Raw genomic sequence first — 26047 nt, 5'->3', positions numbered from 1 at the left:
ATACCATTCAGAATTGAAAAGAGAATACCTTTTGAGTTCTTGAATTTGGATGGAACTGAGGTAGTTAAATGGATGCAGAATTGCAACTAGATGAGTAAAGTTTGTGAACAAACTTTGATGCTGGCTTGGCAAAGCCTTGTCTAAAAGATTGAAATTACTTAAAAACACATTGCTAGCATGAATTAGCATGTTGCTAGCATGATTTCACATATTGCTGGCCTGTTTCTAGCATGATTAACATGTTGCTAACATGTTGTTAGCATGTTTAGCATGCCGCTAGCATGAAGTAACAAGCCAACATAATTAAAATGAAAAAAGTTGAAATTAAATGAAATTTACTGTCTAAAAACAGTTTGAAAAGAAAAAAAGGGAAAAATTACTGACAAAATAAGTATGTTAAAATATTAAGAAATGCATTGTTTATTCCAAGTGCGCTGCCTCTTTTAACTGGGGAATGAGCGATTTCCCATTCGTGAATGATACGCTCTTCAGTCAATATTCCAAACGTTGCTGTATAGATCTATGTTCACGTTGCAAAGATCTATCTGTCCAATAATGTTATTGTATAGTATTTTTTATTAAAGAAAAAAAAAAATGTCTGCACACTACAGTTACCGCTCCATATTTCTTTATGAACAGCACAACGTTTCAACCAACCAGGTCTTTGTCAATTTTTGGTAGTATTTTTTTGTCAGGTTAACTACTAACAAAGAGATGGCATTTTAATTTGTCTATTTTTTTTTTTTCTTTCTTTTATTTCTTTTAATTCTTCTTCTTTTATTAACTGGATACTTTTTTACTCTTACTCTTACTCACATTATTAACACTATTACTTTTACTTCTACCTGAGTAATTATTTCAATAAGTTCTTTTACTTGAGTACAAATTTTGGTTACTCTACCAACCTCTGACAAGGTCTGCTGCAAACACAATATGAAAGAGAAACAATTATAAGGCCAGCAAGAAATATAGAGTTGGGTGTACGTTGGGTGTGTGTCGCTCATTTACTGAGGAATTTAACTGGTATTAGAGGACTAATAAGAGAAATGAGAACAGAATCAAATGATCCCGATAGAATGCTATAAAGGACACATTTTTATATAAAACATGACTGCCATTAGACTGTGTCATTAGAAACTAATACGACTGGCTCAGAGTCCTTATTTGTTGTGTCAAGTCATACTGACATTAGGCTAAAATGTGTTTTTTGATTAATCATGCTCCAGTAAGTCTGATTTCTGACACTGGCAACGCAGCAGCTAAAGTGTAAATCAAAAACTGATGGACTGGAAGAAGATAGAGTGACAAAACTTGTCATTTATGATTCTGAAAAGACATTTCTCCAGGAGAATGTGGTGACCACACGCCACTTTGAGAGCCCTTCAGTGGGATTGTCCCTTATATTTTTCTCGTCATCTTTCTGCACACCTAATATGCCAACCATGAAATGGAATGTAGTCTAATACAGATCACCACCTTTCGGATGGAATTGGACGATGCTTCGCATGTAAATCTACACAGACCTCCTACTTCCTATTTTCTGGAGATGATGAGTTACATACAGCAGTAGAAATGGGAGAGAGAGTTGGCTGAAGGCTTTCACCTCCACCCTGGGAGTAGTATGCCTGTCAGCCTCAGTTTTAGTGGCCGTGTCAGCCCTGAGCTCTGGGTTAATGGACCTGCCAAATCAGCCCCAGTTTTCCCCCCACTCCTAACGAGACACTGATTGTGGAATTTCCAGAGAATTCACACACATAATGATAACTCGCATAGAGACGTTTCCGTGACTGACTGAGACCGAACAACTACAAAAAATCAGGTCAGGCAATCACGAAAAATTTGATTTATGAAATACGATAGCAGAAATATGCTCGATCTCTTTCAAAGTGTCATTTTCATTAGAGGAGTGTGCAGAGCTGATATGCGTCTCTGGAGGGTGAGGCCCAGCAGAACACTTGTGTGTGACGACAGCCAAAGCACGGAGTGGATGATTTCAACTGTTTAGCTGTGCTTTAGGGATTGTAATTTGATCGAGGCAGACGAATTATCTGAGGGTCTGATGAAGATGGGGCTGCAGTGTGAGTAAACGTTGCTGTCGTTCAGTGAAAGAGTACCATACCCAGCCACTGCTAGGAGCGCGTTGGCTTACAAAGAATACACAACACAAATACTATATATAAAAAGGTGCAACTGGGAGATACAGACATCTCCAAAACACGCAGTTTCCCCTCTGTTCTGCTAGCAAAATTGAATCATTGACGGTTTATTGCTATTCTTATTATTATTCCACCCCCACCTAACAGTTCCAGTTTCTGCTAGAGTTATCCTTATAAAACACACTCCCAAATGTCAATTCAATCAATTAAACACAGCAATAATACCACAAATGGCCAAAGCAAAACAGCACTTTAACAATCAGCATCATTCTGCATCAGTGGCACTGATGTTCCATTAAATACCCTTCTAATCATGGCTTTACAAATGCAGCCTCCTCCCTAAAGCACGGAGGACTGCACTGAATGGCGGAAGCTTTGAGAATGGGATTTGAAGAAGCAGTAATCGAGCCTCTCTCGTTCGTGCTGAGACTACCCCACCCAGCCACACATCAAAGCAATCAAGTGCATTAGCATATGCAAAATCCTATCACACAAAACACATGGTTTGGATGCCATTTCCCAATAAACACGAATCTGTGCAAGCCGGCAATATAATCACAGACGCGAGCGCCAAGTCGGTTTTGTGCTCAGACTTCGGCCTTTGGTTTCTTTATGACTATCATTACTGGAATTGCGATTATTATTTGGGCTCGCTTTTGTTTATTCTGTTCAGGACCAATTAGAATTTGTTAATTAAAATCTTAATGTCTCCTGTGACACGCGGTGAATTAAAGTTAGCCATTGTTGTTGAACAATGCTGTCCCCTGTAGACAATACAAACCCGCAATAAACAAAAAGCCAGCGGAAAGATACGGCCTGAATCAATCATCCTTTTCATCTGTTTACTTCGGTCCGGTTCTATATCAAGAAATGAAAGAACTGAGATGCAAATTGCGATTCATTTGCTCTATTATTTTCAAGAAAATTTCTTTATACGCTGAGAGTTATTGTGAGGTAAACATCGCCAGCGCAGGATGCCACCACATTCCCGTGACCTAATTCCATAATTAACAGAAGTTTGAGACTGAGCAGAGGCATATACGCAGAGAGGAGCTGGAGACACTGTGCAGGCTGCTGCAAACACATTTTCATCAATTCATTAGAGACTTTGTACCCAAAGGTAAAATAATAATCGCCGTTGATCATTCCTCACCTCGATTTGCATGATCTTCGGGAGCAATCTGTAATGCTCAGATGTGCAGAAAGTCGCACAAGCCAAGCTTTCTAAGAAACCCTACATGACTTGTGATTAACATCAGGCAGATGAAATGTTGTCCTGCAGCACTCTGTGTATTTCTGCTCCTCTCAACCCATTAAACATAGCCGCCCAAAGCTACTGCATTTCCACAGCAGGTATTAAAACACACAGCGAGAATGTGCGCCATAATACAACGCGTAAAAGGTGCTATGCTGGAAATCAAGTGATACGCCGCCCCGCTGAGCGCTGGCCGACACTCTAAAACCAGGATGGAAACCACAGCCTTTCAACAAGAAATACACAGTGCACAATAGAACAATGGCCTCCAATATTTCACTCTCTAGAAGACTGTTTATGTTGCCAAGTTCAGGTCAACTGAATGCATGTTCTAGTGAAAGCAGAGGTTAAGAAAACAAGCAAATAACACATTTCCTATAGAATGACCAGCAAGACTGCTCTAGCACTACCCTCAGTGGGTGATTTCCTCTGTCTAACGAGGCATTGTATTCTGCAGCTACGAGAGATGATTTGTTTATAATCATTTTAAAGAGAGCCACAATGAAGTGCAAAGCTTCAGGGAGTCTTTAAAGAAACTGCACCTCTCATCTGAATGGTATGTTTATGGCTTGGCAGGTGAAAAGGAAAACCATGGATTTTATACACATGTTCATATGGTTAATGAGATAACCAGCTATATATACCATTATCCTAACTAAAGGCTGAAAGAATATGTGGTCACAGGTGTGCATTTATCAGCATTTAATGGCTTCAAACACAGCTCATCTAATCAGAATTTAGAGTCGAAGCTATCCATTTTAAAAAGTTCCCTTCACATGTCACTGTATTAACTTTTCTGCTCCTGCATGTGCTGTGTCATTAGAGGGAGAAATTGGCCAGCTGATTAGTGTTTTTCTGTCCCTAGAGAGAGAACAAAGGTTAAGTTAATACTAGCACACCAAATTATAGCAGAGCGAGATCTATCAGACAGCCACCCCCCCCCCCCACCCATCCGTCAATACTCAGTATGGACGTTGAATGCCACTGCAAGCCTTCCGCTCTTCATTAAGTTCCCAGTACGCTCAGTTCCCAGGCAGGCCACCGCCAACACTGTCCCTCCGCTGAGTTACAGCTCTCCTGGGGCCGCTAGTTCATTTGAAAGCCTTTGTGGGGTGCCATTAATTCTGATAGATAGATATCACTAAACTGCTGAACAAACATCCTACTCAGTCATTTGCATACATTACAGTAATGGTGGAAAAAATAAAGTATTCCTACCAATAAGTGTTGTGCATCTGAGCTACTCTGCCAGCATTTTACCAGTTATTGAGATCAGTTTAAAGCAGAATACTGTACAACTATACGGTTTTAATGTATGCTGCTGTATCTTGTAGATATGAAATGCATTTATGTAAAAAAAAAAAAAAAAAACTCCCCATCCTGACTGGGAATGCCTTTATGAGGATATTCCAGGAATACAAACAACACATAATATCCTCCAAAAGCATGTGTAAATACCTAAATTGAAAAAAACAAAACAAAACAAAACAAAACAAAAGAAGATGAAAGAAAAATACAAACACAAAATATTTATTGTTAGCAGATTGTGTGAATTATGAAGCACGGAGATCTTTTGTACTAATAATGGTTTAAATAATGTATATGCATCAGTGGGAGTCTATTTCATTTTTCCAAATACCCACAATGCATCTGCAACTAGTCTCCCATAGTTGACCTAATACCTTAAACAAACATACTCTTGCATATACATGTTCATATTGCAAGAAGGAATATTGAGCAGTCGGTAATAAAAGTAAATTCCTTTATTTGACTCTAAAAACTAACCCTTATGCATATCAAGAGTTTATTTCTCTCTTGCAACGGCACGCTTAGTGCACTTTCAAACCTGCCGTGATTTGCTGCCACAATCATTTCTATTTAATGGATCAATATATCAACAGTGCATCACCATGTAAGCTAATAAATGCATATTTGTTCCAGAGACTTAAGCACCTTAATGTGAATCTAATATGATATTCCCATATTTGGTGAGATTTTTTAATATTGCGAAATGTCACCTCCACAGTTTCAGAGGGGTGTGAATTGTGTACCGCTATTATTACATCCAAAAAAAAAAAAAAAAAAAAAAAAAGCTGACTTCTACCTAGGCAAAATTCCTCTACCACTCTCTCTCTCTCTCTCTCTCTCTCTCTCTCTCTCTTAGTTAAAGCCTTTTTTATCTCACAAAATTTGGTACATACTAGTTCTTTCTCTCCTATCTCACTGGCAGGGCTCTAAATATGCAGTCTGAGCTGCCATGAAAACTGGAGGAAAAAAAAAAAAAAAAACAATTCTGCATATGAAACGCCACAATCGTATTGTGTTGGGTCTCCCTGGAGCAGGAGAGAAAAAAAAAAAAAAGAAAAAAAAAAAGAATAGTGTGATTTCAGGGTAGATTAAACCGCATGGATCTCAAGGCTACAGTTCATAAAAAGGAAGAAATTTGAAGATTCTGACAGTGCCCACCTGGAGTAGTGTGATTTGAATGAATATCTACAGGCAACAAAAACACTGTTAACAAGGTAGCATCTGTCTTTTTACTTATCCACACAAATTTCCTTTATCACACCGTTTAAACCACCTAAACCGTCAAGCTAAAAAGTGAATGTTTTTAAAATACTTCCTGCATTGCATCTCCACACCGTAATCATTTGTCAAAAGGTCACGATGAGGTCAAACTCATAAAGAGGGGGCCAAGAAGCCTGTTGCTATGGCGAGCAATGGAGTGCATCTATCAGAAAGCGCACACACACACACCTCCAGCGTTCACAAATTCAATCACTAAAGCTCTATAACATCTAGCCTGCTGTCCACAATGGCTGAGTGAAACAGCTTTCGGCCTCCTTTAGCTCTGTGACAATGTCTGCCCTGTCATCCGCAAAAGAGCTGGCGCAGCTGTGTGTGAACGTGCTGTCAGTCAGCATCTCTGCAGCCGGGCTCCGACGCCTCTGAAAACGAGTCGCGACTGGTGCACAATGAGGGTGGAGCCGTTCCCTTTCAGCCGCGGCTCTCTCGCTCACTTCTCTTTCTCTGGTGCTAAAAATCCCTACTCGAATCATCAAACGGACGTGACTGTATTCAGCCAAGTGCGCGCCGGCTCTGATGACAGATCAGGTGAGACAGGGACGAGATGCGTCTACGTTTGCACTCGGGACCCGGTTGGCTTTTACAATCCTCTGGGGATGCCGCAAGGCCCCGGCGCTGCCGCAGTGTATCCGTGCCTCTCCATTTCCCCTCGCTCAAGTTCCAATCCTCCCTGAGTCCTGCTAATCAATGCTTTCACTAAGTCCACAGAGGAATTCTGGCTTGTTGTTTTGTGCCGCACTGCAGGCTAGAGAAGCTCATTGTTCTTAAATCATACAAACCTAAGCAGCCCTCTTTGACTCGGAGCAGATTTTTAATGCGTGCCGGAGCTATTACTCTTATGCCACCCAAAGTGCCGCGTAAGCCCCCCATAAATCTCGACGTTGAGCTCGTGAACAAAGAGCTAAAATAAGGTTAACTGCTGTCTTTCCTGTGCTTGGGGAACATATGGGAAGACTCTCAGACTTGATAAGTCATTGATTAATGGTTCTTACTCGTAGTTAATAACACCGCTGAGGAACGGCAGGATTCACAGCGGGAAAATAAAAGTCAGGCCGTCGCTCAGAACCTGCACAAAAGTCAAACTTCCCTTAAATCAGCGCTATTTCGTGTCAGATCTGTTTTGGCACACATAAACTTTCACATGTCAGAAAGGAAAAGTCAAACAAGTGTCTAACTTCCTCACTCCTTAGAGTCAGAGAAGTGTTGTGGCATCTAATTCGATTTGAGGCTAGCGAGCACTTGGTTTCTGTTATTGAAATGGGAGAGGTGCTTTGAGAGCTGATAGCCCTCAGAAAGTTTGAAAGAAGGGGCCTTTGGCTGGTCAGCAGATGAAATCAGCATGGGATTATAAGTATAGAAGGCTAAGAAGCCCTCCATTAAAGTCTGTGGGGAGAAAGTTGTGCAGTATAAATAGCTCCCAGGCTGAACTCCCTTTGGAGAGCTTGATAGAATGTGGATAAACATCTCACTTTGAGACAACCTATCCATGCCTATCCAGCTTTTTGTCTTGTTTTCCATATTTAAACATTATTAAAGCAAGATATATTTAAACGAGAAGCCAAATCGTGTAAAAATAAGGCATGTTTTTGGGGAATACATTATTACTTTTTTCTTATTCACATTTTTCCCTTGTTGTTAGCCTTTGTTTTTCTTGCTGTAAACCCCACTATGTCTTGTTATATTTGAGCTTAAAATTCAAGGCAAAATAAGGAAATTAATCATATAGCAAATTTATAATATCAATTAATGCTGTTATTTTAAACTTTCCATTAATTAATTCATTTTGAAAAAAAAAAGTTTCCACAAAAATATCAAGCAGCACAATTGTTTTCAACATTGATAATAATCAGAAATGTTTATTGAGCTACAAATAGCATATAAGAATGATTTCTGAAGAATCATGTGAAAATGAAAACCTGAGTAAAAATATGTTTTTATAAGATATGAAACACTAATAGTTGTAATAATATTTCACAATATTACTGTTTTGGTCAGCATAACAGACATATTTCAAAAACCTTGAAAAATCGTACTGACCCCAAACTTTTGAACCCCCAAACTGTTGTATTAACTGGAAAACAAGACAAAATTACTGATGAAGAATTATTATTATTTTTTAAATAATGTATTGATCATAGCTTATTTGCAAAGGGACCTCAGCACCTCATTCCTGCACAGGAGTCTATGTTAAACTTTCTATCATGGAAGACAGTAGAAGTAGTAAATGCACTCAAAGGATATCGACATTTTTTCAACAAACTTATCCTGCTTGTCATCAGTCTTGGGGAAGTTCTTGATGTCGTTCTCCAGCCTCTCAATATGCCTTTCCATTGTGTCCAGGCTGGCTTTCAGGATCTGGGCAGATACTGCAAAAGGAAGATAGGGAGAGAGAGAGAGAGAGAGAGAGAGAGAGAGAGAGAGAGAGAGAGAGAGAGAAAAAAACAAACAAACAATGGGTTATTGGTAAGGTGCTTAGTTTGTGGTCACAACAACATTTTTATTTTAATCCAAGACAAGAAACAATTTTTTCATTATTTTTTTTTAAATGACTCGAGTCTATTTATGCCTAATTGTACTGAGCCACAGTGTACAGTTGGGCTTTATATGTTATTTTATTTATTTTTTAAGTGTTTCAGATTTTTCTCCTATAACGTGTAGGCGGTAATTGTCTGCCCACTTCATACTGTTTGATGAACCCCTGTGCTCTTATTTAAAATTCAACATCTTGACAAGCAACATATTAAGTCCAGCATCTAACTCAGCCCTCAGAAATCTTTGTATATAAAGACTATTACATAACTATTGAAGTAACTGCAAAAGGGTTTCTAAAACAACTTTTACACTCCGAAGACTTTGATTAGTGACATTATTACTTGAGGCAAATAATGCAACATTTAATACTGATAAATAATCAGGCGTGCAGCATATAGGAATGGTGATTCAGGCAACTTTTGTTTGAATTATCACTCATTTAAAGCATTGATAAAATATGCTAAATTGAAAAAGAAGGAATAATGAATAAATAAGGCTACTGAGAATAAAATTTTCTGTTATTGGCTGGAAAAAAGGCTAAAAATCTTAAGTTAGCCAAATAGAAACTGTCAACCACTAACATCAAAAACTTAGCCATGAGAAAAAAGCAGTATGCATATGAAACAATCCATGTTTGTTTAGATCTAATGCAATATATATTAGAAATTCTTGGAGCCCAAAAAAAAAAAAAGAAAAAAAAAAAGCAAATGATATATTAATATAAAATCAATATAAAATATTAAAATAACATATAATATTCATAAAGTACATATAAAATCTGGCTACAATCAATCAATCAATACTCCAAAAGAATGGGGCATTTGAATATGCAGCTGATTCACAACTAACTAACTAACTAACTAACTAACAAACAACAAATTTAGGTTTGACTAATAGGTTCTCTATTTCTAATTTGTCAAATGGACCTTCTATCTAGCTTTTCTTATCACCCTGTACTAGAGAATATATTGGCTGGTCTGTGGTGTAAATCTTGCAGGTGTGCTCAGGTGGACAGGTGTACTGAAGTGATGCTGAAGTTTGCTGACTGCGGCTGCTGTCCTGAGGCTGAGTGGTGTCAGCATGGGTTCAGCTTCATTAATCTCTACATAATCACTGTTTACGGCTCTCCATCTCTCTCTGCACTCACTGTAGTCCTTTCAAGTCTGGACTTCAAAGCGGCAGCAGTGTCTTAGGGGGATCAGTAGGGATGCGGACGCAGTCGTGGCGCCGTATTGTGATTGGTGTATGGCTTTGGCTTTATTGATACACACAGTACGAATGATCACGGCACAAGAAGGTCTGTCTGAGAGGGTCAAAGCTCTGACTCATCAGAGACATGAGAGGCTTTGTATGGGTCTTAGAGTGGACAAACACTCTTCAATTGCCATGAGTAAGCAACCCAGGTGCAGTCTCTAGCTCATACATCAATTACTCTAATACAGGAATGTTAAAACTATCATTAATTTGGAACCAAAAAAAGAAAAAAAAAAAAAAAAGAAAAAAAAAAGGGTGGGGCAGGGAGGGAAGAACGACGATAATATATACTATGAAAAAAAAAAATTATATATATATATATATATATATATATATATATATATATATATATATATATATATATATATATATATATATATATATATACACACACAGTACAGTCCAAAAGTTTGGAACCACTAAGATTTTTAATGTTTTTTAAAAGAAGTTTCGTCTGCTCACCAAGGCTACATTTATTTAATTAAAAATACAGTAAAAAACAGTAATATTGTGAAATATTATTACAATTTAAAATAACTGTGTACTATTTAAATATATTTGACAAAGTAATTTATTCCTGTGATGCAAAGCTGAATTTTCAGCATCGTTACTCCAGTCTTCAGTGTCACATGATCCTTCAGAAATCATTCTAATATGCTGATTTGCTGCTCAATAAACATTTATGATTATTTTCAATGTTGAAAACAGTTGTGTACTTTTTTTTTTTCAGGATTCCTTGATGAATAGAAAGTTCAAAAGAACAGCATTTATCTGAAATACAAAGCTTCTGTAGCATTATACACTACCGTTCAAAGGTTTGGGGTCAGTAAGAATTTTTATTTTTATTTTTTTGAAAAGAAATTAAAGAAATTAATACTTTTATTCAGCAAGGATGCATTAAATCAATCAAAAGTGGCAGTAAAGACAAAAAATTAGATTTCAGATAAACACTGTTCTTTTGAACTTTCTATTCATCAAATAATCCTGAAAAAAAATATATTGTACACAAATATTTTGTACAATTGCACACATTAAATGTTTCTTGAGCAGCAGATCAGCATATTAGAATGATTTCTGAAGGATCATGTGACACTGAAGACTGGAGTAATGATGCTGAAAATTCAGCTTTGCCATCACAGGAATAAATTACTTTGTGAAATATATTCAAATAGAAAACAGTTATTTTAAATTGTAATAATATTTCACAAAATTACTGTTTTATACTGTATTTTTAATTAAATAAATGTAGCCTTGGTGAGCAGACAAAACTTCTTTTAAAAACATTAAAAATCTTAGTGGTTCCAAACTTTTGGACTGTACTGTATATAGATCATGTGACACTGAAGACTGTTGTAAAGGCTGCTGAAAATTTAGCTTTGCCATCACAGGAATAAATTACATTTTAAAATATATAAAAAAAAAAAAAAAAAAAAAAATATATATATATATATATATATATAAAGTTTTAAATTGTAATAATATTTCACAATATTACCTTTTTTTTTTCAAGTATTTTTCATTAAATACTTTCAATGCAGCCTTAGTGAGCATAAGAGACAAAACTTTTCTTTTATTGATCTTACTGACACCAAACTTTTGAATGCTACAATATAGTGACTTGCAAAAGTCTGGTTAGTCTAGCAGATGGATTCAATCTCTGTTATTTCCTGAGGTCAGTGCTAATAACATCTGCTTTAACTTTTCCTACAGGACAATAAAGCCAAAATAGGAGGACAACAGGCAACAGCTACAAATCTACTCAAAGCACTAACAACAATATAAAGGGTAGACACCGTGTCATTAGTGGCATGCTGGAGGAAACCCACAAGTAGGGATTTACTGTCCCCTAATCAAGGCTTACAAAGCCGAGGTTAACACTCTGTCTGAGGACAGGCCTTGTGAGAGAACAGAAGCAACAGAGAGAAAGAAAATTGAGCAAGGGCACAAGTTTAAGCTTTTTCTGTGATGCTACAGCTTGTCAGGCTGATTTTAAAAGCTAAAACACTGTTGGTTTAAAATACTCAGATGGCATGTTGCAATGATTTTTATAAGGCGAAAGAGAGAGAATTGTGGACAGACAGATGATGGAGATGGATAGGCAAGATAGCGTGGTGTGTGCCTCTCTGGACCTGGTGCTGGGGGAGTAGCGAGAGTGAGAAAAAGCCAGCTCTGAGTTCAGCTAATAACAGCACTGACTCAGTCATCTCACAGGCCTCGACACTGATGAAACGCAAACACCAGGAACCAAATGAAGAAATCTCAGCACTGTTCCAAAATCTAGCAAGTATCCTTCTGAGGTAACATGGAAGAAATCACAGACTGCCTAAAATCGTAGAAGGCTGTTCTAAAAGCTAGGCATCCTAAGTAAATTTTTTATTTTTTTTAATGAATTAATACTTTTTTTTTTTCAGCAATGATGCAATAAATTGATCAAAAGTGGCAGTAAAGACATTTATGAAATGTTAGTTCCCGTCCTTGATTCTGATTGGTCAATAGCTGTGTTTTATTCACAATAAAACATGGCTATGACTGCTTCACCCAACGGTTCTGTGTGTCACTACACAACACCCTCAGCAACCACTCTTAGTAACGTAAACTATATGTTCTCAATTGATATTGATGTTCATTGAAGCTTACTGTATTATGTAGAAGAGTACTGTGAGAAAAAGATCGAGTGAGCGAGTTTATTACTTGCATTCAGATGTAGCATTTTCATTCAGGTCAGTCCTATGTTCATAATAAAAAAATCTGTTTAATTGTCTGATGTATTATCTTGTACTTTTAACAGTTAGGGGGTTTTCTCATGACTGACGGCACTAGTCAAAGCATTTGTTCACAACAATTCAGTCTTTTCAATATAAAAGTCTTTGCCACTGCCTGACGCACTCAAAAAGACAGTCTTTGCCACCATCTAATGGCTTAATAGTGTAACTTCTGTTGCTGTTCACGGTCAGGGACTATTTTTTTCTGACGAAGGAAGGCTTTTATTGAAAGTTTACTTCATGAAAGTTGCACTAATACATATTTTTGGCTTTAATATTTGTATTATGTGGTAACCGTTTTATAAAAGCAATAAGGTACTCGAGGCTAGTGCTGTATCATGAATTCACGGAAAGTCAAGGCTAAAGGGCCGTGACTTATTCACAATACAGCACTACCCTCGAGTACCTTGTTGCTTACTTATAATGTTTCTACCATGTTTCTAATTCAAATAAATGATGTTCTTTTAAACTTTCTACTCATCAAAAAATCCTGAAAAAAAGCACACCTATTTTCAAAATGAATAATAAGCTGATAAAACATACTTACTTGAGCATCAAATCAGGAATTTTTACATTTTAAAACAGAAAACAGTGATTTTAAATTGTAACAGTATTTCACAAAACAGCTTTTTCTGCACGTTTGATCAAATAAATGCTGCCTTGCTGAGCAAAAGACAACCTTGAAAACAAGAAAATCTTGGACATCAAACTTTTTAACTAATTCAATCAACACTAAATAACATACTGTATATAATTTAATCAATACCAAAAACTATAATTAAAATCTAAATAAAAAACAAACTGACTATTTTACGCAACATTTCTGTGCTAGGCATTTTAAGCCTATTAGGGTGTCCCGCTTTGTGCCTGACAGGCTGATCGTTAGCTAAGCAACATGCTAATGCCAAACTCTTTTGGAATCAACCGAGTGAGTGAAATCTCCCGTGTGGAGCGCAATGCGTGTGGCAAGCGGACATAATCAATCAGTTCTGAGGTTCCAATCTTTGTTAGGATACTAACAAACTTTGTGAGAAAGCAGCTGCCTATGTAGGAAGTCAGCAGCAAGACATTTCTGGAACAGACCCTTTGTTTATCACAAAATAAAGTGAATTAGGAGCACACGGCCTAGAGAATCTATAAATAGATATTTTATTTCCCAATGTGAGCACTTAAGAAATTAATTGCTTAGTTTAATTACTACAATAAATAGGATAATGTCACAGTGTCCAGTACAATCAGGAGTTTCACTGTTAATATAGCTATAAAAAAGTTAGAGTGGTAATAGTGTGTGGTACTGCGTGTGAAAATTAATATGAGAGGAAAATGTTAATATTTCTTTTGATGTTCCTCTGTAAGTACAGGCTCGTTATGGGTCAGTTTCTGCTTTTCAGCAATAAATTTGTTTGTCTCAGAAGCAGCTTTCCTCTTCTTAATAGAGAGCCCTGCTGGAAGCCCAAGCAGAATAAAAAAGGCATCCTTTTGGGATATCATTAGTAAGATTAACAACAAAATAACACTGTTTACAGGGGACCAGTGCTGGCGCATTAATAACTTGAACATGCCCATTTCGCATGATCGGGGGAGATAGGAAAAGATAACCCTGAAAGAGATTCCCTGTCCTATTCACAGCAACCATTAATGGGACGTGGCAATTTAAACTAATGACTACTGTCTGTTTGGTTCCATAACACCCACTAACAGCATGTGCTTGAACATTAGTCATCTCCTCAGGTTAACCAATATTTTGGCTATTGGCTCATTCCCATTCAAACTGTACACAATTTTCACTTTATTGCACTTTGTTAGGGCACACAAAAAGCTCTTCTTGCATTCCATCTGCGCAATTTTGTGTTCTTAGCCCGTGTATAGTTTTTTCAAGGGCAGTCGTTTCACAACTAAAATGGTATCACAAAATGTTGTTTCTTTTTTCTCAAATCACATAAGAAAAACTGTAGCGATGTAGAAACCTGCATGTGAATACCGTCACAGCACGAACTGAGATCTGAGTGAATTTAAAGATCAAGGACTCGCTGGAATTAGTGCCCATTGTGACGGCATTACACAATAAGACAAACTCTTGCTGGTTGGCTTCTTAAAGATTTATAGTCAGGGTTTAGTGTCTATGAGCCATGCCCTTCTGTTCTGGCTTGCTCTGTGCGATATTCATTCTCAGAGCCAGGGGACAGACGAGGACTATTTCATTAAGCCCCTTCCCGTCTCCTCTCGCCATAAACTGCCATGAAGTAACGTCGCTTGTCATAAAAAAGAAAGAAGATGCGCTTTGCAAAATACCAAATCATCAGCTGTAATGCCAAGGTGTCAGCGTTACTGTCAGCCATTTGTTGGAGGGCACCATTTCCATGTGAGATTTATAGATAAGGCGTATCAATATTTCATTGCTGTAGCTGTGATGCTCGGATGATCCAATGTGAATTGAGATTTATTTCGGAGCAGGATGCCCTGGTGTAGCATAAGGCGTTTGCGATTCAAATAATTTCCTTCAACAAAGGAAAACAAAGCATCCAACAAAAGACAAGGTCATACATGAACAAACATTAAGTAGTTTACAGTAAAATTATTACCCCCTCATCTCCCTGAACGTGAGGATTTGAATTACACAAGAGAGCTCATGCATGAATGAACGGGCAGTATGTATGCATCCATAAAAGGAATTGCGCACTGTGAATGTGTATAAATAGGACACAGGGGAAGAGTGTGTGAGCGAGCGAGCGAAAGAGAGATGATGAGGTACCTAAAGAGGTTTATGCATGAAAGCTATGGTCCATCACTTGACATATGTACACCGATAAGTGGCAGGAAAGTGGGAAACTTTCATTAAACTCCAATTAGACTGGAGTTCATTGCATTCATCCTGTACAAAAAAAAAAAAAAAAAAAAAGTTTGATGGGGAGAAGAAAGCAGAACAGGGTATAGCCAGATGATGTCTTTTAATTTGGTATGTAATGAGTTTGAGGCTCAAGAGACCCTTAAAATAAAGACGTTACAGATACCGAAACTATCCCCTCTCCAATTCTACCTTATTAACTTTAGAAGGTAAAATGTAGCTCTTCCAATAACGTCTCTTCACAATGAAAACATGCCTGTCATTGGACAACCATGAACAGATGAGAAACTTCAATCTTCAAAACATATACTAAAAACACTACGCCCTAACTGAGGTGCATCTGATAATTATTGATCTCAACATTCAATAATTACCTCTAAACAAGCTGCTACTTGTATAAGCAATGAACTGGCATATTTCATTACAATTTTGAGGTTTTTCTATTTAGTTAAAGGAAAATAAAATCTTTTCAACTAAGAAAACATTTACTCATCTGCCAGCACTGGCATTGGCACTTAAGAATGAGTAAAGGTAATGGGAAATAGACAACACAGTAATGGCATATACAGTACTTGGCATATTTACTTTAGCAGTACAAAAAGACAAAAGCATATCTACATCTCTACAAAAGGGCCTTTCAAGAAGAACAAAAGAGCTCAGATCACACTGCATAAAGATGACATGCTTGTGGTGACAAAGCAATGAAATTGCAATCTAATGGCTAATATGGTGTGTTAAATGCTGAAATAGTGGATTCTTTTAATTAAAGCAAAAGTCAATTTGAAGAAAATAAATGTTATTGGTAATTCAATTATTTAAATGCTTGATGACCTTTAACACCACTGTGCAGTCCAAGCAGACTACTCAAGATAAATATAATACATATAATGTGCAAAATAATATAAAATATGCAGTTTTACAGACGTTTCCTTGTAATATTAAAAATAAAAATAATAATATCAGAGAATCACTGCTCCAAAAAATGACTAATAATAATAATAATAATTGACTGTTCAATAATAATAAATATGACTGCTAAATATTAACATCACTAAAAACAGAAAACAAACAGTGCATAGTTTGTGCACAAATCAATTAACTAAATGCAAAAAGAGCGCAAATTCACAATACACTTTGTGCAGAGCATAATTACTAGTCACCATCAATGGGGTGCTAATCGGATGGAGGGGAAACAAGGCAACAAATCCTTTTACGTCCGCTCCATTTATTATTTTAATATGTGTTTTCCTGAAATCCCTCACTTTGCAATTCATAATTAAGGATTTATTGACTGATTTGATCATCTGAGAGCTTTTGTATTTAAAAACCTTAAGGTTGAAATATGATTCAAAATGAGCTGCTAGCCACAGGAGATTCCAGCTGATGAAATAAAGATATTTCTGGATCGTTAAGAGCAAATAAAATGGGATAAAACGAAGACAACAAGGGGTCCGTGAGGAGGGGCACTTTAATACCACTGAATCCATTGTGAGTGAAATATAAACAATCCCACACCATATGATTCACTGTAAACTAGTTCAAACATCTGAAATTTAAAAGAAAAAGGTTCAAACAACAAAACTCTAAAACCATGAGCAAATCCCATGTCCCCTCTGAATGAGATGAGCAATTCTAGATTACCCATTCACATTCACATCACATCAACAGCGCACCTCATGCAATACAAATACTGGTGAGCTCTGTCTATGCTGGCAGCTGGCCATCAAGCGTGTGATTGGGAATCGTCAGCCTCTGTCCACTCTTCTTAACGGACACCCATTTTGGAGGAGAGGATTTGCCATACAGGAGCGGTGAGGCTGGAAATAAAAGTATTCTTTCTCTCCTCAGCTTCCCTTAGGATCCTGTAAACAGCGCTGGCTGGGTGATAACGCCACTCTATTGTGAGGAGCTCACTGGTTCAATGACATCCCTTCACAACTGAGGCTCTAAAAGGACCTGGATTGGATGCAATTACTTAGCTCAAACTGCAGATAGAGATGACAGATAATGTGTGGTATATACATGGGTCAGAGATCCAACTCTTTCTCTGACCTAAAAGACAAGATTTTTTTTTAAAAAGAAGGCATCAAACATCTGTATCAAACACATATAGAATTGCACTCATACACTTAAGAAAACATACTGCCTTTGGCAGCCATCGTGACAACAGAGCTGATACACCACCTCAGAGGGACACACAGATGCAGCCAATTATAACGCATTTTGATATATGAGAAAGTTTAGACAATTCTCCTGGAGTGGCGAAGAAATCAGGCTCGCAGAGGGAGAAAGGGAAAGACGTATAGAGGGCGAGCAGTAAAACATGGTGCATGGACCTATCGATCGCTGCCCTCTAGTAAAGAAAAGACAGAAAGCTTTTCAAGTTATACACATGAGTGACTTGTAGTTCTTTTACAACATGCCACTGACCAGAATCACTAAACTGTCTAACGAGCAGTTAGTGATACCAGTTACATCTGTCGCCCGGCTCTTGACACCCCAAGTAAACAACTACCTGAGTAGATCTGGAGATTCACAGAGGGAAAAAAGAAAGGAATGACCCACTGAAAGAGGAATACACCTTGAGTGGGGACTGTCAGCTAGGGGCCTCAGGGGCTCTGAGGGAAGTCTGGGCTGTGCAGGTGCAGGGGGTAGAGGGTGTGGGTGGGCCATGTTTATGTGTTATGAATACTGGTGAACAGATTGTAGAGCTGGGGGATATTTATAGGAAACACACACCTTTGTCCTCCACTGCTTCACTAGCCACATGCCCTTGGGTGATCGTGCCCCCTGCTAAGGGCGCTTACACACTGGAGCTCTGACGAAGCCTTGGACAGAGAGGAAAATGTAAGATCCGTTTTGAGAGGGTGGAGTGTGCCAGGTTGTGAAGTTATTTAATTCATGCAGAAAATATAAATATATGCTCAGATAAGAATAAAGCAGAAATTATATTCCATATGTTCAACAGAACAACAACAGTGTGTCATACAGTTCTGGGAGGTTACAGTATAATTTAGTTACATGGCAGGTAAAAAATCATATGACTTTTTTGATGCCCTTCTAGGAACCTTGTTATTAAATGTTTAGTAGTTTATGCCTTCTTATAGAATACAAAAATATAAACACATTGGATGGACGGACGGACGGACGGACGGACGGACGGACAGACAGACAGACAGACAGACAGACAGACAGACAGACAGACAGACAGACAGACAGACAGATAGATAAACTTTCTCTTTGAATCTCTACATGTGCAAGAGAAATAACATCTTTGAGTCTTAAAGGGAGGCAAGTTTATAGTATAGAATACCAGGGAGATTTTGAAAATGTCTTTTACATGGCAGGTAAAAATCATATGACTTTTTTGATGCCCTTCTAGGAACCTTGTTATTAAATGTTTAGTAGTTTATGCCTTCTTATAGAATACAAAAATATAAACACATTGGACGGACGGACGGACGGACGGACGGACGGACAGACAGACAGATAAACTTTCTCTTTGAATCTCTACATGTACAAGAGAAATAACATCTTTGAGTCTTAAAGGGAGGCACGTTTATAGTATAGAATACCAGGGAGATTTTGAAAATGTTGCAGGATTTGTAGAGTGGGAGTTAGCTGCTTATTACTCTGCTAGAGTTCACAAATTAGCTTATTTGAGGGGAATTGTGGATCAGTATTCATAAAGTCTGATACAGACAGAGCAGGGAGGGCAGACACTTCCATCAATGTTTGAACATCAACTTGCTGTTTAATATCACCTCTCTGAACTCAGGCTAACGAATACCACAGCAGAGCGTATATCTTGTAAGGGAATACTTTCATTGTAGAGAAGGATTTCAATGGCTGGTATTTCTGAGATAATAGTGCAAACTGCCTCTCAAGAGAGAAGCGCACTGGGATAAATGAGAAAGAACCAGAGGCTAACTGAAACGGTGGTAGGTGAGAGAACGATAATGTAGGAAACAGCACATTCCATTGCCCAGTTCTATGAAGGGCCCCTCTCTTACACTGGAGAAAGGTTTGCTACATTTCAATTGGATCTTGGTGGACTAGCACAAACAAATGTCCAACACCATCAGATAAGGATGCAAGGACAACTGACAGACACCTCAAGCGTGAGAAGAACAGGACTTTGGTTGACAGGCAGTTTCTGCCCTGCACACAATCTTTTTGGACTATTTGTTTTGAACACTGCCAAAGGTATTCTGGTGTGGTCTGGAAAGTTTACAATTGGTAAAACTTTAACCTTATAGGGTCTTTGGGGTCTTTTTAGACCCCAAACGACGTTTGCTTAAAAAAAAAAAAAAAAAAAAAAATATATATATATATATATATATTTGTCCAAATAACATGAAACTTTGTAAAGTGGTTAACACTTTCTAGATCTACAAATAAAAAATAAATAAATAAAAAATGGGAGCGATATCTTGTTTTTATGTTAGTGTAGAAAAAAAGTCACACTCACGGTCTTTGGGGTCTCCAAAGACCCCAGGCAACAAAATGTAATTTTGTAACAAAATAATTGTTTTTTAAATAACAAATGTAATTTTACTCTGCTTATTAATGTTTTTACTTCATATTTGTGCAGTTTCTGGATGATTTATCATCTCTTTTAAATTGATATAAATAAATAAAAAATTTTTTTTGTTGAATAGGTTTTTATACAAAAACAGCTTTTTATGTAAAATTCACTTTATAAAAGACCCACATTTCTAACTTTCATTCATGGGGAAAACATGGATAATTTAACATGGTTTAGTGTAAGATTTTTGTCCATCTTTTGGAAAATGCAGTTTTAAAAGTAAAAAAAAATAAAATAAATTATATATATATATATATATTAGGGATGTCCAGATCCGATCACGTGGTCGGAAATCGGGCCCGATCATGTGGTTTCAGACTCGATCGGAATCGGACGTTACCTCCCGATCAGGACTCGGATATATATGTATATATATTCTCATTATTTTTAACACATCTATAGTGATGCGGTGGCACAGAGTTAGGCCTGTTTCACACTGCAAGCGTAAGCGGCGCGTGAGTAGCGCATATTTTTTTCAGCGTGCATGTCAACCAACGGATGCATTCACACAGGCAGCAGGAGCAGCTCGTAAAGCGTCAGGCAGGAGCGTCGCGTAAGCAGCAGTGCCACGATCGTCTCGGCACCGAGTCTATCCCTGTGTCTCAATCAGCTCCCTAGCTCCCTAGGTCGTGAATCAGTATATAATGAAAGTGAATGTGGCTGATACCCTGATCAGTGCCCTGACTACTGAACTAGGGAGCTGATTGAGACACACGCTGCGCTGCTGACGCGTAATTAAAGTGAAAGCACTATTTTTTTTAATTTTTTTTTGATGGACAAAATAAATATAATTTCACACAAAAAGTGTTCAAAATGCACACAATACGCATGTCTAATGTGTTTTAACAAGAATTTGAGTATGACAAAAAAGAAAATTAAGAATCAAAAATAATAATAGAAGATTTACCCATTTAAACTTGTTTTTTATTATTCAGTTTGGGTTAAAGTATGGTGTATTATAAAAAACTAAAGTAAACTAGCCAGAAAATATGATATATATAAACATTATTTTAGTTATTACACAGACTGCAGCATACCCAAATCAAACCAAATATATTTGTTTTTATATTAGCCTTTTTTATATTTACTGTTGCACTAAAGTGAAGTGAAGTGAACAATTTATGTTATTTATTACTTGATTGTTCAAGCTACCTCACAGAAGTGCTCTGTTTGTAATTAAATAAAAAATAAGGAACGTCCTGGATCAGTTTTTTTTCGCTCTTCTTTATTCTTTTTTTGATGTATTATAGAAGTATCAGATCGGGACTCGGTATATATATATATATATATATCACTTTTACCAGTAGACGGCTGCAGAGCGCCACTATTTGCTATGTGCTATTTGACTAACTGAAAGATCTTTTCACAAGTATTTTTCAGTTGGATTTATATCTACATATTATGAAATCACAATTATGACAATGGATGAATTTTGTCCATTTTCTAAGCAGGGTCTCATCATAATGTAACAATATTGAAAAACTGTTTTTTTTTTTTTTTTTTTTCAGTACAAAAAATACTAAACTTTGACAAAAAAGTAACTTTTATTGTTATAATTGTGATTTCATAATATTTAGGTATGAATCCAACTGAAAAATACTTGTGAAAAGATGTCTTTCAGTTAGTCAAATCGCACATAGCAAATAGTGGAGCTCTGCAGCCATTTACTGGTAAAAGTGATTTTTTTTTTACTTTTAAAACTGCTTTTTCCAAAAGATGGGCAAAAATCTTACACTAAACCAAGTCAAATGATCTGTGTTATCCCCATGAATGAAAGTTAGAAATATTATCCCCATGAAAGAAAAGTTAGAAATGAAAGTTAAAATGGTCTTTTATAAAGTGAATTTTACATAAAAAGCTGTTTTTGTATAAAAACCTATTTAATTTTTTTACATTTATTTATATAAATGTAAAAAATACGATAAATCCTCCAAAAAACTGCACAAATATGGAGTAAAAACATTAATAAACAAGGTAAAATTACATTTGTTAAAAAAAACAAAAAAAACAAAACAAACAAACAAAAAAAACATTGATAATAACTACTTTGTTATAAAATTACATTTTGTTGCCTGGGGTCTCTGGAGACCCCAAAGACCCTGAGTGTACACCCCAAATGAAGACCGCACAAGGGTTAAAGACACTTTAAAGATTTCTAAACGTGTGCTTAATGCAAATGAGTTCCACAGGGGAAAGAAGGGTGTGGGTGCCCCCTACGATGCTAGCAGCCAATCACAGCACTGGAATTAAGAAGAGCCAATTGCAAAAATGGACAGATGTACGCTTTTAAATGGACACTCCTTTGTTCTGAGTCTCCAGATCATCCAGTGAGACATTAACAGATACGCCCATGTTCTGTAATGGCTTCGCATGCTATCATATTGTGCACACAACAGACTTTAACGGGGCACAGTCCACCAGCTGAGTGACATTTCAGCGCTGAGGAAAGTTTCATGTGGCAGTTGCTCTGTTTGTCAGGCTGATAAGCATGAGGACAGTCTCTATAATGAAATGCAGGAAGGCAAGTCCATGAATAAAAGATCAATATCTGTGACATTCATACTGAACCTAGTGAAACGTCTTAGGATTCTGAACAAAATGCTCATAATTGCCAGAATCAGTCAGACAATATCCGTTTATAGTGATAAAAAATGACTTATTTAGATTTTAGTTTCATCAATGTTTTAAGAAATTAAAACAAAAATATGGAGGAATGGCATAGAATGCTTCAAACTGCCATTTGCCTAAGAAATATCATTTTCATGCTTCCTTATGTGCATATATTTTGAATGTCTCATTGTGCATGATTATCACCAGCAATTTTGTCACTGCTCTTATTTCTAGCTCAACAGCTCCCTCTGTGAGAAACATCATGACCTGAGAGAGACCGTCTGTACTTATTTGGGCTCATTTAATAGAAAACAAAATTACCATCTAATTAGCTTCAGGAAACAAACAAACAAACAAAAATGATTGTAGGTATAGATGTGCACAACTGATCAGAGCTGTTTCATGGATCACTTATTATGTGAAACAAAACACTATAAGGGCACACCTGACTTCATTGACCATTTCCTAGCTCTGATTAAAGGCTGAATAAAGCCTCACTTCATCATTGACACAGTTAATTCAAATAAATGAGAGGCATTGAAAACATGCAGCTTTCAGTGTCAGGGTTCTCTGCTCTCGCTGCATAAATGTCCGCCATAGATAATCAATGAGGCTTTGTAATGAAGACTTTTGTTCATTGGGGAAGAGGCTTTTAGATGATCGGTCACACTGGCTTTGTTCTGGATACAGGGCTGGGTAAAACCCAAGAGTTATTTTTAGACACATGCAACAGCCCAAAAACACATGAAAGTGAATGCAGCAGCGAAATGTACTACGTTACAACATTATGACTATTATTAAACAAGGCACTCTGCATGAAACATTATAACTATTGTATATTATCAGATAGCTCCAGTCATGGTAAAATACACAATAAAATTAATTAGCAATGCTGTATATATATATATAACTGTGCAGGATAGATAGATAGATAGATAGATAGATAGATAGATAGATAGATAGACAGAAAGACAGACAGACAGTTGGATGCTAAGTTGTTTAGTTTCACAAACAGATAGCTTCCTGTTTCATGGCTCTTTTTCCTCATGAAATGACGCCATTTGCTGCCTCTGATCATTCATCCTCTTTGTAGGGAGCTTTGCGACTCACGGGCCTGGAAGTACTGAGGAAAGAAATTACAGCCGTGCCTTTGCTCTTTGTGTGTCTATTCCCTATCCAGTCGCAATGCATCTCCACGCGGTGCCACATGTGCTGCATTCTGGCCTGCACTCAGGCCTGCTGATTGCTGCGACTCTAGCTTGATTAATGGTGGATTTGAAATGAAAATGATCTATTCATCGGAGGTGTGAGGCAGTCTGCAGTCTTGATTGACTGTCAGCACAGGCCAAAGAGCCATGCTTGAGAGCTGGTGAGGTGCGCCATTAGAAGAGTTTGCTGAGAAGCGGATATCTCTCCACGCACACCACCAGTGGAACAGCTCGTGCGCAAAAGCAAAAGAGCTGCGGTGGAAGTGCAATTTAAGGCATAAGAAGCTTCAAGGACATTAGCGGCCCCCGTTCAGACTGCCTTCTTTTGGGGGTGAGCGGGGCGTCTGACTCTAATCTGAAATTAAACACAGAGCGCAGTCATCTCTGTCCACTTTGTGGTCTGAATGCAGCTACTTATCGACATGCTGCTGATTCACAGCCCCCCTGCTGCTCACGCTGATAAGCCAATGTGAATCACAGCCAGTATCTTCACTCACGGTCTTGTCATCTTAAAACACTAGTAAAACGGGTACTTAATGGAATGATTTAGGCATCTCTGTGAGAGTTCTTCTGGCCATGGGACAGTGGGTCTTTGAGAAATTAAGGCAAGATGAAACTAGAAGATCATTAAAATTGCTTATTTCAAATCTGAAGTACAAGACACATGTTAAATCTGACTGATCTGCAAGGAATCCATTTGCATCGAGCAGCGTAAGTCTATTTTTATTGAGTGCTCGGTATCTATGGTGAGAAAAGCTTTTGAGTCTTCCAAGGAATTCGAATAAGTTGAAGAGGCCTCTCCAACCACACTTTTATAGTGAAGCACCGGGCTGCAAACAGCTCTTTTAGATCAATTCTTTGCTGTCAGCCATGTGTGTTTAAATCAGCATGGGGGAAACGGTGCGCACACTGTTCTGGGCCACGCTGCCAACTCTAGTGTCTATTAAAATAGATTGTTCTCACAGTGCGTGACCTTCTGCTTGTATTGGTACTGAGGCCCAACATTACTACCGAAATTAGGATACCCTGTGTCCCCTCTTAACAGCGTAATAAAGTCCATACAATGTGATTTATATCCATCCGCCAATGATAAAGGTCAGATCAATTCCCACACCTTCAAGCTCTGTCTTCATTTAGAGCGGTCGCGTGCAGGCGTCACGGACCGTGGCATTTGCATGGCAAACACATGTATAAGTAAGTGTATATTCATGATGTGTTTAAAAGGGAAAGTGCCTTGTATTGATTGCAGATTGGATTGCCCATTTGCTTTTTGTTTTGCACCCAGCAGATGCACAGCCTCAAGCATTAGATTGCAGAGCTATAAAGAAGACTCTGTCGCTCGCTTGCTCTCTCTCTACCTCGGGCAATCCTTAAACTCATCAGCGTTTTAATGAGACTTTCAAGCAGGGAGATGAATTAACTGCCTGCTTCTTTTTTTCTGACTGGCAGAATCCCTACAGACAACACAAGCAAACAGAGAAGTCAGACCACACATTATTTCACATTTTATCTGATAATCGTATAGTCTTATAAACAAATTAAGAGTGGGATCTCCTCCACCTGAAGGTGATGGCTTATTACATCTTTCTCTCTAATTTGACAGATTTTCCTATATATAAGACAACTTTCCATTTATCCAGGTATGAAACATTCGCTGGTGGCTATACGAGGGTTGGCGAAATGCAATAATCTTAAAATCTAAAGGATGAAATAGTATCTAGGGAGGTCACAACATTATTGTTCTTAGGATTATTGCGCACTCAAACATCATGATCATCAACAACAACACCACCATAAGCAATTTATGGCACATTTTAGATGCCTTTGATACAAACAGCATGACATGCCTTCTTAATTGAAATGAAAGTTTAAAATAATGACATTTCAAGTATTCTTCTCTTGCTTGTACAGTACTTTACAATGACTATTTTGTTATAAGAGGACTTGAAGCAATTATAAAATCTAAATCTAAAATAATAACCATACTAGAGTGAAATGCTGGAATATCAACTGACATTTTAAACAATATGAAGTGACCCTGTGCTGTAGATTTATCTACATACATTAGATGGGCTAATGAACATGGGTTTCTTTAGCATAACAAGTGTAATCTTGTAATTTGGACCTGAATTGAATGGTATCATTGTTAATACACTCTAAAAATCATCCTAACAAATGGTAAAATTGTAAAAAAAAAAAAAAAAAAATCCTTCAATGGCATGACCCAATCCACGTGATCCTTCCTCCTTAC

At 37.4% G+C, this 26047-nt stretch overlaps 1 protein-coding gene across 7 annotated transcripts in view; it reads right to left on the bottom strand.

The window, feature by feature from the left end:
* The window catches only part of diaph2 (diaphanous-related formin 2), a 441980-nt gene that overhangs the window by 98026 nt on the left and 317907 nt on the right, over positions 1–26047 (bottom strand). For all 7 annotated transcript variants that reach the window (XM_048176558.1, XM_048176559.1, XM_048176560.1 and 4 more), the window contains one exon: positions 8239–8363. In XM_048176558.1, coding sequence (XP_048032515.1) covers positions 8239–8363 — 125 coding nt within the window. The remainder of the gene's footprint in view (positions 1–8238; positions 8364–26047) is intronic.

The sequence above is a fragment of the Megalobrama amblycephala genome, linkage group LG23 (assembly GCF_018812025.1).
Source record: "Megalobrama amblycephala isolate DHTTF-2021 linkage group LG23, ASM1881202v1, whole genome shotgun sequence".
Classification (NCBI taxonomy): domain Eukaryota; kingdom Metazoa; phylum Chordata; class Actinopteri; order Cypriniformes; family Xenocyprididae; genus Megalobrama; species Megalobrama amblycephala.
Note: the sequence above shows the minus strand (reverse complement) of the source record. Positions and strands in the feature narration are given on the sequence as shown.